Source organism: Rhipicephalus microplus, chromosome 6 (assembly GCF_043290135.1).
Source record: "Rhipicephalus microplus isolate Deutch F79 chromosome 6, USDA_Rmic, whole genome shotgun sequence".
In the NCBI taxonomy this organism is placed as follows: Eukaryota; Metazoa; Arthropoda; class Arachnida; order Ixodida; family Ixodidae; genus Rhipicephalus; species Rhipicephalus microplus.
In genome coordinates, this window is record NC_134705.1 from 145,355,654 (window position 1) to 145,368,604 (window position 12,951).

General features: G+C 45.0%; 1 protein-coding gene across 1 annotated transcript; it reads right to left on the reverse strand.

Annotated features, from left to right (window-relative positions):
* Positions 1 to 10,298: 10,298 nt before the first annotated feature.
* On the reverse strand, positions 10,299 to 12,511 carry LOC142764979 (uncharacterized). The gene is made up of 3 exons (XM_075865523.1): positions 12,283 to 12,511; positions 12,081 to 12,199; positions 10,299 to 10,667 (listed from the first exon to the last, which is right to left on the reverse strand). The coding sequence occupies exons 1-3, from the start codon at positions 12,458 to 12,460 to the stop codon at positions 10,578 to 10,580; spliced, it is 387 nt and encodes a 128-aa protein (XP_075721638.1). The 5' UTR covers positions 12,461 to 12,511; the 3' UTR covers positions 10,299 to 10,577.
* Between the last annotated feature and the right edge of the window lie 440 nt (positions 12,512 to 12,951).

Below are 12,951 nucleotides of genomic sequence, written 5' to 3' on the forward strand. Positions count from 1 at the left end.
GCACGGTGGGAAAAAAACTAAATGCAATGCTTTGCAAATGTTAGAAAGACATTACACTTGAGACAATACAGAACCGTGATTGCATAAATAGATTGTCCAATAGTCCATAGATTGTCCAATAGTCCAGATTAAACTAAGCTAAGTGAGTTAGTGTGCGAAAAAATACAAAGAACAGTTCTTCTCACAGTTTGGTCGAGGTAGGAATGTCAAGATGATGCTGCGACGAGGAGCAGGTGATGTCTGAGTCGGTAGATCGATGAAGACGAGGGTAGGTGCTACATGGACAAACGATCGTGGTGTTACTTGCCAAGTGCTGCCTGAACACCACTGCCATAGTGATGTGGCGTAGCAGATGTCGTCCTTGCCAGATGACAAGGTTGTTCACAGGCTCGGGTCCGCAACTCAACTGCCTTGAGAGCACCTTGGCACGGACCTCTTCCTCCGGCCTTCCAAGCGCAAGTCACCCCGTCTTCTTTCTTTTTTTTGCTTTTCTTTTTCGTCCGATGCCTTTGTCGGTTTCGTTTCACTTTATTTACAGAATCAGAATCGGAAGGTTTTATTGTGCTAAATGAAGAAGAATACATGTGCATAATATACAGAAAGAGGTCCCATAGTCAGAGACTGCAAGGGGACCTCTTGTACAATGTAGAATTGAGAATGATTGTGATGTACATAGCAGGGAGACAGAGCTACAGTAAAATGCAATTGAAGCAAATAAAGTAAGAATATACCCTTGTAATCTCACAGAAACAATTTAAAAGCAAGAATAATGCGTTAACTTCAATGACAAGTGATTACAGAACGCAACTCACAATGAACAGGAATCAATTAAGAAACAGCAAAACAGGCTAGTTAGATGACATATGTTTTTTAACTTCGTTTTAATTACCTTCAGGGAATGGCATACTTTAATGTCGGAAGGTAAACATTGGCAAGACATCACCTTAGTCCAGCGGTTGTGTTCTTATTTCCCAATACTCATCAAAACTTACCAGTGTACCAAGTGCGGCCACTGCAGGAGACCGGAGAACCTGCCAGCAATGGCCGCTTGGTGCGCTGCGCTAGGAGACCATGCCATATGATGCTGAGAATGGGCTCACAAACATGAGTCGAGATATGACGCACTTTTCCTTTTGCTAGGCATAGGTTTAGATTGTGTTCTCTTTGCATTTCGGAATGACGAATCATGTGTAAACCGATGCTTCCACCCCATAAAACATCCACAAAGCACATAGAAATCTCCTTATCAATATTAAGCATAGGACTGATTACCATAGCAAAGGACGCAGAGTGGCAAGTTCACTTCAGTCAACACTCGCACTGAGTCGTGCTTTGTGCGCCACTCTTCCGTTAGGTACTCATGAATGTTGTCAGCGATTGCCGTGTAGCTGCTGTCGTTTCTTGGCATCGAGTCGAACCCAAGCTCGTGGCCTTGATCCCGTGCCGACATCTCCTCCTCGCCGTCACAAATGCGGCCTGCGAAGCACCCGGAAAAGACTCAATGCTTCTGCTTTACGTTGGTGGGGATGACTAGAAAGTCTTGCCTAAATATATCCACTTGTCAAGCCCAGTTTTTCACGCGCTTGAGCGCTGTCCCTTGCGGGGCCCCGCTGGCCTGGTTTCACGTTAGCTTTGTGTAAAAGGTGTTGAAAAAATAGGTGGCAGAGTGAACATGCTCACTCACAACGTCTTTCAAAATTCTTTGTTTACTGCATTCCACGAGAATATCGTTCAGCCACTCACGAGTCGTGCACGTAGACGACCAAGGTCAGACATGATATTTAGGGCTCCCTTCGCGTTCGGCGTCCTGGTATGTAGCAGCTCAAAGTCCATCGGCTGGGGAATAATGCTGGAAGCCACCCCCATTTTGCTTTTCCTGACAACATTTCCAGATTCGAACACGATGCCTAGATTGCACTTACCAGTGCACTGCAAGGGTCCGGAGAGCCCGCTAGCAATGGCCGCTTGGTGCACTGTGCCAGGAGACCATGCCGTATGATTCTGATAAACAGGCTGTAATAGAGGAGTCGAAATACAATGTGCCTATCTCTTTTTGCTATGCCATGGTTGAGATTGTGTCCTCCTTGTGCTTTGGAATCAGGACTCGGGATTAAACTGATGCTTCCTTCCTAGAAAGCAACCATAAAGCCCCTAGAAGTCTCGCTATCACTGTCAAGCATAGAACTGACTGCTAGTAGAGAGGCAAGTTCGCGTGAGTAATCAATTGCACAGAGTCGAGCTTTGCGTGCCGCTCCTTCGTAAGATACTGCAAATGTTGTCAGTGATTGCCGTGAGGGTGCCAGTGTCTCTTGGCAGCAAGTCGAACACAAGCACGTAGCCCTTATTGCCTTGAGCCCGTGTCGACATCTGCTCACCATCAAAAATGCAGCTTGCGAAGCGCACCATGGCCAAGACCCAATGCTTCTGCTCCATGTTGATGGGGACGACAAAATAGTCTTCGCTAAATATATCTACTGGAGAGGTTCTCCTGGCATGTTTTCCTCTGTCCTGATGACGAAGTCATACTAATTGTGACCCATAACAGCCATCTCGCCTTGGACTTGTAATGTTAGGCATGGTCCTACCACTAGACCTTTTTCAGTCATTCTGCAGCATAAGTTTTTGTTGTTGCAGGCCCTTTCACAAGTCAATTCTTTTTCAGAAGGGTGTTTAACTTCCACGGGGGCTTCTTCACCTCGAACAAGTACATACAACTTTTGCGTGGCAGTTATAGATAGTATAAGAAAAGTTATCTGTCTTATTGGCCCACTCCAAAAACTTTATTTAATCCCAAATCATGGTGTTGATTGCCCATAAGGCATGGTGTTCTCTCAAAATAATGCATGAGTTGCATTAGAAATTTTTTCAAGCGTTCATTGTGCATTGTTGCTGGTTGGGTGTCGAATCATGGAATGTAAAGCTCATGTTAGAGAAAGAGATGCAAGAGGGGATGTTCACCATAACCGAGGTGTCCAGTGTACCTGGTAGGCAGAACCTGGCGGCGGAGAACTCACCGAGGCTCTTGGACAGTGTGGAAACGATATAGTCATAAAGAGGAGTGAGTTAGTTCTGCACCGGATTCGACCACCTCCATCTCCCTGATGCGTGCCAGTTTGAGCAGGATATTATCAAGATGAACTTCAGACGTATAATCGCCACGTGCAATTCGCACTTCCGAGAGCAGAGCGGCTCCGCCTATTGCGAGGAAGTTAAGACAGCGTTCTCAAACGGCACATGTGAATGCCAAATAATCAACTTGCAACCAGATGAACGCGCATCGCCTCGTTCTTGCATGACACACTTTCCAGCCAGCCCTTTCTTTTTTTTGTTCCAAACGAGGAGCGCCTTTGAATGGCTTCGCTTGTCAGCTCTGTGAACGACTGGGGAGCCTTTATTTCTCTGCGTGGGACTTTTGTGTCCTTTTTCTGGAAAACCGGAACAAATCGCTTGTTACCAATAAAAGAGCCTGACGATATCCGCAACATTATATCACTGCCGATTCTCACTTCGGTTGCTATTAGATCTTCATGCTTGTTATCAGAGGATGCTTCACGGAATACTGCAGCGGTCATATTTTGTTATTGACGGCTTGTTTTGATGCTGTGATGGTAGCTTGCTACGATGTTGGTTACTTGCTACAATGTCAATGGCGATTTCCGCCAGATGGTAAGACTGCAGATTCTCACTTAGGTATAGTCTGCTGTCGATCCCACTGTTGATCTTGAATGCTTCTGTCAAAGGTTGCATGGAAACCTACAAAGTTTAGCTATAAGTAGTTGTCTGCGCTTAGTTTACACTAACTTGCTCATTGCAAAGAAATAGAATTAATGTGAGATGATTACAGGCCATCAAGATCAAATCGAGTAGCGATCAGCAAGGCAATGGTTGGGAAAAAACTGAACCTAAATGGAACTTCTTATTAAGACCAAACACTTACCATCTTGTTCGGAGTATTGAGTGGGAGGCTGAGCAATGTGCTCCTCAAATACTTGATGGAGTGGGATAAATCCGACACGAAATGCAGGTGACAAGCAGGATTGACAGGTAAGGCGGGTTTTCACCCGCCTTACCGCGAGGAATTTTATGGCCTTTATACAGCCACTTATCACAATCATTGTCCATATTTTTAGTAAGATGAACTGGCGCTCTTTGGCCGTGAAATGGCCCTTGCGCCACAAAACATCAAACATCATCATCATAAAAAGCAGAGTGACAATAAGCAAAAAAAAAAAAAAAACTAACCTGCTGGTACGAAGGAGTGAGTGGTCTGAGATGCTGAAGCCAGTGCGCAGGCAGTCCACGCACAAAGATATTCCAAGAGTAATCCACACTGGCGGACAGGATGCTGATCGGCAGAAGGGTTCCACGCTTGATCGATATGACGCAAAAGCAAATGCATTGAGCAGGCAGCGCGAGGTTGAAGTTCACAAAGGGGCCATTTACATTTTAACGAGCCGAAGAAGCAAAAGCGGGCCGTCGCGGGAAAAGAACATTTGGCCCACCTCTGCGTCCGTGACTGGGCTAGAGGGTCGGTGGTACTTGAAGGGTGCACACCCATGTTGCATCGCGGTGGGGAGATCGCTGGTATGGCTCGGCTGTGGGTGGAGGGTTCTCCTTGTCAGTAAGGCTGATTAGGCTAGTTGGTCACTCATGATACTTGAAATACGTGACTAAAGCAAACTCTTACTACTCTCTAAGTTACGTGCTCACAAGTGCTTTTGTTGCAAGTGCAGCCACAGAACACCTTGTCCAAGTTCTTGGCGAGCAAAAGTAAGAAATGCTCTGTTCTGTTCTTCTTTCAGTCCTTTATTTCAATCCCTTAAACATTTGCATGGTCCCACAGATCTTGCTATCACTGGCAAGCATAGGACTGATTGCAATAGCAGATAATATAGAGAGACAAGTTCACCTCAGTAAACACTCGCACAGTGTCACGCTTGGCATGCCATTCCTCCGTAAGACACGCGCGAATGTTGTCAGCGATCGCCCTGTAACTGCTGTCGTCTCTTGGCATCGAGTCAAACAGAAGCACGTAGCCTGGAATCTTTGCCGACATCTCTTCCTCACCGTCAAAACGCAGCCTGTGAACCACACGACGGCCAAGGCCCAATGCTTCTGCTCCACGTTAATGGGAATGACTAAATAGTCTTAGCTAAATATGTCCAATAGTCTTGTTCAGTTTCTCATGCGCTAGTGGGTGAGAAACTGCCCTGGTTTTTCGGTAGCATGGTGTTAAAAAAGGTGTCGAAAAACGGGTCGCAGTGCGAACATTCTCACTCACAACGTCCTTGAAAATGCTTCAGCAACCAAATGTTATGCGAGTGTCGTTCAGCTACTCTCCTGGACGTAGACAACCAAGGTCGTATGCTGTGATCTTTGAGGCTACCTTCTCTGTCGGCGTCGGGTGTAGTAGCAACTCAAAGTTCATTGGCTGTAGAATAATGCTGGAAGCCGCCGCCATTTTGCTTTTTCTGACAATAACTCCCGATTCGAACTTGATGCCTCGATTGCTCTTAGCTGTTGTCCGAGCGCGGCCACCAAAGGGTTCCGGGGAGCCTGCCAGCGATGGCTGCTAGGTGCACTGCGCTAAGAGACCATGCTGTATGAGGCTGAGAAATGGGCTGAGAAACGTGAGTCGAGATACGATGCGCGTCTTCTTTCAGTATGTCATGGTTGGGATTGTGTCCTCTTTGCATTTCGGAAGGATGATTCATGTGTGAACTCATGCTTCTGCCCTTCGCGGGCTCTTCGCAGTGCTCTGACGTTACTTTGTGGTGCTCTGTCTGGCAACGCAAGGAAGAGGGACGGAACGTTATCGAGAGTAGGAAGACTTTGCTCAAAAAATTTAATTTGTGGTATGGTCGATAGTAATCTTGAGAAAGCACCCAACGCAAGTGTTTCTCATTAGGGAAACAAAGGTCGCGGGATCGACCTGCGGGTCACGACAATGATGGCCCCATTTCGATGGAGGTAAAGTGCTAGATGCCCATATATTGCTCATATTCATATTGTGGTTTTTGACTTTAAAAACCCCTGATATTCGAATCATAAGCAACAGCCTGTGAACCCAGTCTCCGACCTGGACCCTCTGTAACTCAATCCACTACCCATACAGGGTCCGCGGGTCTGCTCAATAAGACGCTTCCTCTCTGTGGTACCCAATAACAAATTATATAGCAAAGAAGGTCAATTATTTCTGCAATTTTCACTGGCACATCACGGCTCCGTGACATGTTATAAAGTTTCTTTACACAAACGAGATGGCTCACACCGTGCCCAGGCAAAACGAGAGCTGGGTATAAAGCAGTATGTCTTGCTAAATGCGCTAGTTATTGCCTGCAAGAGCCTTCATGGGGGTGGGTCACAGCGAGTTTATAACAGTGTGCTACAGAATTTGTTTTAGTCAGCAAAGGGATTTTTCATAGCAACATTGCCAGCTGTCACTAAAGTTCAAGGGTGTTTAGGTACATTTTAAAGTATGGCGAATTCAGGTCAAAGTAGTGTGACACCTATGTGCCACACGGGCGAGTATGACAGCTAAATGTACTTGCTTTACACATTCTTTTAAACTTCTGACGGCAAATCTTTTTATTTCTTTTTGAAATTACAAAGGCAAAGAGCCAAGCAATTTTTCTAAAGCCCCATTTTAGCATTTGACTCATGCTACTCATGGATTTGTTAAATGTGCATAACTGTGGTGTGAAAGATGAAAGATGCACCACAGTAATGCTTCAACAGCAGTAGCCGCAGTTGGTATAAACAGGGTTAATGCAAGTCTGTATGTGAGCTTTTAAAGTTTCACACACACCTGGCTGTTGCCATTGTTGTTTAAATTATGAAATGAAATGCATTAGCACCACTATGCCTGCTTGTTTAACAATTCTCAAGCACTTCTGCCTAGACGGAATGTCGTGCAGTGCACTATTGGAATAATAGCACTGAAGTAACGATGCGCGCCATTTTGCTACGGCTAAGTGAGTGGGCGCTTCAAACGGCAATCGCTGGCAGGCTCTCCGGGCCCCTGCAGTGGCCGGGCTAGGTACACTGGTAAGTGCAATCTAGGCATTGTGTCCGAATCTGAAGTTATTGTCAAGAAAAAGAAAATGGCTGCAGGTTCTCTCAATATTCTTTAGGCGATAGACTGAGGTGCTTCTTTACCCGACGCTGGCAGAGAAGGGAGCTTTGAATCTAACGGTATCTGACCTAGGTCATTCATGTCCAGCAGAGCAGCTGAATGATATTCTCATAAAATTTGGTGACCAAAGCTTTGTGAAGGAGGTTGTGATTAAGCATGTTTGCTCTTCCACCCATTGGTGTAAAAGAAAATGAACGCACCTTATTTTGCACCAAGCTCACGGAAAACACGACCGCGTGAGAAACTGGGCAAGACTAGTGGGTATATTTAGCAAAAATTTTCTTGTCATCTCCACCAACCTAGAGCAGAAGCATTGAGTCCTTGCCGTGTGCTTCGCAAGTCGCGTTTGTGACGGTGAATAGATGTCGGCACGGGGTCAAGGCTATGTGCTTGTGTTCGACTCAATGCCAAGAGACAGTGACAGGACGATCAGCCAATTTCTCAGCATGATATGGCACATGGTCTCCTAGCGCAGCGCACCTAGCGGTCATCACTGGCAGGCTCTCCAGATCCTTGTGATAGCCGCGCTCGGACGACGGGTAAGTGCAATCTAGGCATCGTGTTCGAATCTGGAGTTATTGTCAGAAAAAGCAAAATGGGGGCGGCTTCCAGCATTATTCACCAGCCAATGGACTTCAAGCTGTTACTACACCCGACGCCGACAGAGGAGGCAGCCTTAAAGATCAGAGCATCTGACCTTGGTCGTCTACGTCCAGTAGTGTGACTGAACAGCACTCGCACAGAACTCAATTTCTGAAGCATTTTCGAGGACGTGAGTGAGAATGTTCGCACTGCAACCCGTTTTTTGACACCTTATTTAACACCATGCTCCTGAGAAACCAAGGCAGTTTCTCGCCCACTAGCGCATGAGAAACTGGACAAGACCATTGGATATATTTAGCTATGACTTTTAGTCATTCACATCAACGTGGAGCAGAAGCATTGGGCCTTGGTCGTCGTGTGGTTCCTAGGCTGCGTTTTTGACGATGAGGGGGAGATGTAGGCAAAGGTTCCAGGCTACGTGCTTCTGTTTGACTCGATGCTAAGAGACGACGGCAGTTACAGGGCGATCGCTGACAACATTTGTGCGTGTCTTACGGAGGTATGGCATGCCAAGTGTGACACTGCGAGTGTTTACTGACGTGAACTTGCCTCTCTACATCATCTCTCGTATCTTGTCGAGGAGTGGCGTGCCAAGTGCGACTCTGTGCGAGTGTTCACTGACGTGAACTTGCCAATCTATATGCTCTGTTAGGGTAATCAGTCCTATGCTTGACAGTGATAGCGAGATCTGTCAGACAATGGAAGTGCTTCATAAATATAAGCTCAAACGATAGTCGCATGAGAAAATCACTGCTTTGTGGGATCATTTTTTTTGGTGCTTTGTCACTAACATCAATCTTAAAGCGACCACATCTGACAAAAAAATAAACACAAAGAATACTATGTATCAGAGCATTCTATGTGATTTTTCTTAACTGTCTTTATAAAAATCAAATGTCCACACTAGAACCCTAGCAAAAGTTTTGATAGAAAAACTGATAGGCTATCAGTTTATTGACAGCTGTACAAGTCTACAGGTGTATCAGTGTATAGGTTTATCAGTGTATAGGTGTACCAGTGTATAGGTGTACCAGTGTATAGGTGCACCAGTCTATAGGTGTAACAGTCTATAGGTGCACCAGTATATAGGTGCCCCAATCTGTTTAGTAGAAGCTCATAAGTGCATTGGTGCATGCTTAACCGACTGGTAGGTTCGCCACTGCATTAGAGCGAGCTGGACGGACAATAAAAGTGAACACAGAAATCAGACAAATTTCTTTTATTTTATGCTTTATGAACTAATTCTTGGACTTCATGAGGTCAATAATTTTGTTCGCGAGCGCCTTGTTCAAAATCTTCATCTTTCCGCTCACTTCTCCGATTGGCACTGAGTTCTTGAAATAATGACTGAAGAAATCTGCATGATCAAAAACGAAGCATAGTATGGACACTTGTTTGGTGACAATTATGTCGAAACAGACGAGTAAATATAACAAAAAAATAAGTACGAGTGCTATCACCGTCTTTCTTTCAATTTTAATTATTTTGTTGATTCTTGCATAAAAGCGTCCAACTCCAACAGGCGAAAATACGAGGCTTGAAGCCTTAGTAGTTACAACACAAGTTGGCTGTGGAACCTAGACTGAATTTACTGATATGCACAAGCATGGAGCCAATCAATTTCATAAATTTTGGGCAAACTGGGAAATTTTACCTACCAGAAAGCACAGTGTATCTTTCCTTGTCTAAGGGAGGTTTCGCCTCTCCTTTATTGCGGTTGCAGGCTGCCCCAGTGACGGAGCGCCCGACTAGGCCTGCCGTGGAGAAAATGGCCACAGCCGCTTCACGCAAAAACCGAGTTTCACTTTTTGTGCTCATTAGACGGCTATAAATGCCCTCGGATATGGCGATTCCTCTGCCCAGTTGCACCTATAAAACAAATTGAAGATAATGTGTACACAACAGTATGTCAATACACATTCCCTAATTTCTGCAGACACACTTATGACAAAGCTTACATGCAGAGTTTTACAGTACCTCTCCATTAGTGGGCACATAATTGACAATTCGCCCTGGCAACTGTTCACTGTTCTCACACCCACTTGCGGAGACCACTCAGTGATCAAAACCATCGGTGCTGCCCCTGGTCACAGTGGCGGTGCGTGGCGGCCGCACGGCCACGGTTTCTGGTGGCCGGACGACGGCGGTACATAGTGGTTCAACGGTAGAAGTGCACGGTAGTGCCAAAGGTGCAGCTTCTTTTAAAGATGTTGGCCTGTGGCTACAGCACTCGCAAAGCACGAGCTTTTTTTCTGTAATAAAAAAAGCAGAGCATGCAGAAAAAGAAACTGTATCACATCCTTATTACAGTTGCATCCTAGGTCCGACTGAAAAGACTAGGGTGCACAACCTAGCAAGGCCAAATAACATGACAAATATTGCATGCAGAAGAGATACCATGTGAAAGTAGAATAATAGGCTGGGTGTTACGTTTCTAAGTCATGCTGTGATTATCAGGAACACCGTAATTGAGGGCTTCAGAAATTTTGTCCATGTGTTCTTTGACGTACACCAAGCTGCGATAGTATGGAAAAGCATACTTGCAAGTGATTAGGATGTGTGCATCACTGGGAAGTTTGAGATATAAGCTTAGGTTGCATTCTGCTTTACAGCAAAACTGTATGATCGATATAAGAAAACTGCAACGTAGTGATGTATACAACTGTAGCAACTGTGTATGACAACAATTTATAAGGAAATAACCAAACCTGTTTCGAACATTTTGTTGCAAAGAGCCTTTTCAAGTATTCTAATGCGCTCCAATAGCTTGGCATTTTCAGCCCTGAGCAAACTGACATCTTCTTTGAGACGTTCTGTCTCTGTCTTTTCTTTGCCAGCATCACCAAACAGGAGGTCTCGATTCCTCTTTTTTGAAGTGTTTGTCAACAGCCTTCTTTTTCTGTTGAACAGTAGCTTGATGTCGTGTTTCCTGCAAATGCATAGCCAACCAAAAATGCAGTAAAATCTCGTTAATTCGAAGTCACTGGGACTGCGAGAAATCTTCGAATTAAGTGGGCTTTGGATTAACAGGACATACAATCAATGGGGTGCAAGGAACTTGCAATTCTTCAAAGCAGTCAGGGCTGATTCTTTACTGTGCCGGCTAGCTTGCGGCTCCAAAGGTTATGTTTTCCTGCAATGCCTGGTGTTAAACATGAAGGAATGGTGAGCTTCGTTGCTGCCACCAAAAGGAAAAAAAAAACGCAGGCGTGGTAAACAAAAATGCGTGCCTGCAGAAAACAATATGTGCTTCACTGCAATACAGGAATGACAAGTGGGCAATAAGTCACCTAGTCCTCGCTGCGTCAGCACGTCATCGATCCGACTATTCACCAATTCTTCCTGGTAAAATAAAGAATTGAATGATGGCCAGTGTGTCGAAATTGGCAATATGTTTTGGCTGAAAAGCATGACCATCGAAGCTTTTGCGCTAGTTTTCGAAGTAGGCGTTGCAAGCAAGAACTCTGCCAGCAGTGCAAGTGCACAAATTGCTGGAGCAACCGGCATTTGGAGGCTCGTATACATCGCGAATTCCGCCAAACTGCCCTTAATTAAATTTCTTTACAATCCCAGAAAGAATGGGTAAATCATAACGCTCTGACGTTGCAAGAAACGAGCGACATACTGCCCACGCGTCACTGCCAATGCTTTATTCCAGTGAAACACGTTTTTTCTTTTTCTTTTCCCGCAGGCGCACGTTTTGGTTGACCACGAGACCGTTTTTTTTTTCGCTGAAAGTAGCGATCGAGGCTGGAGTGCTGAATTCAGCTGCCACTCATCAGTATAACTACGTGGCATTGCCATTTGGCTCTTGAGAGCAGTTGTTTCCACCTGTTTGCGGCGAAATCGGGAATTGGCACGTACATGGCACCCAAAGTTATCCCATTAACCGGACTGGTGCTGACCGCCGCTTCTAGTTGTCCGTTCAGACTTACATTGAAAAATACAGGATCGCAGAAGTATTTGAATTAAGCGGGATTTCGAAACAACTTAGTTCGAATTATTTTCACAGCTTATGGTTTGTTTTTATGTAAAAACAAGGCGCACGCATTGTCGTGCAGCCCATCCGCACTAGCCAATGTTATCTAAACCAGTCTATTGTATGAAAAAAGTGGCAAAGCAGCACTCATACTTCGCTATAAGAATAACATAAGTTGCTATTCGACATATTGCAACTTTATCACCACCTTCAAGAGTAAATGTGACTGTACCGGTGCACGTGCGTATACATCAGAGCATTGTTGCTCCGTGTGCGACTCGGCAGGTCCATATCAAAGCTGGTTCTTGGTAATAATCATGCCGCTAAGTATCACATCGGCTGCATGTGAACGATTGAACCTACTTCTTCAAACGACAGATCCTCCACTTCATCTGAACTGCAGCTTTCAGACGAGTCACTGTCAGGTCTCTGAGGGATAGATGTTCGTTTTTCCGTAGCTTTTCGAGCATCGTCCTCGGTTTCTAAAAAAAAGATCAGTGGATCACTTCAGGCTGACTGCTTCCTCCTTTTCTTTTTGAATGTAGAAAAGAAGAGGCACACTCACCGTAAAGCCTAATCACTTGAGCATGGTAGTGGCCGCAGTGCGTGTCATCTTCCCAGAACACTTTGTACCACTTACGATGATTGAAATTGCTTGTATCTTTCGGTTCTAGGTGCTTACAAGAAGTGATTGGAACAATCAGCTTTTGATTATCGCCACGGAAACGAACGAATGCGAACATATCGTCGGCGTACACTGCGCTACAAAGCAACACAGAACACACACACACACACACAAAAAAAAAAACGTGCACTGCGATCACAATGACGATGGTGGTGTCCTCAGTGAGTATTTTTAACTTTATTGAAACAAACTCTATGATCAAAACAAAGTTATTTTGAGTTAAAGTAACTGAATTTATTTTTTAAAATTTAACACATGCCAGAAAATGGATTATAATAATATAATTTATATGCTTTTATAATCACAGTAAATATTAATGTAAAACAAACAAGTAGTGTTGCCAAGTGTCGCTCACGTCGGCCCACGCCGCTAATGCGTTGTTGTATCGACGTCACGGCCTCATGGCAGTCTCGCCTTAGAACACCTGGTCTCGCTGCATGTTTCATACTTGTTGACGGCACCGCGTGCACCATCTTCAAGGCAAGGCAAGCAAGGTGTGAATGTGAAGCTTCTTTTAAGGGTGTACCCTACTTCTGTCAATGCATCTTG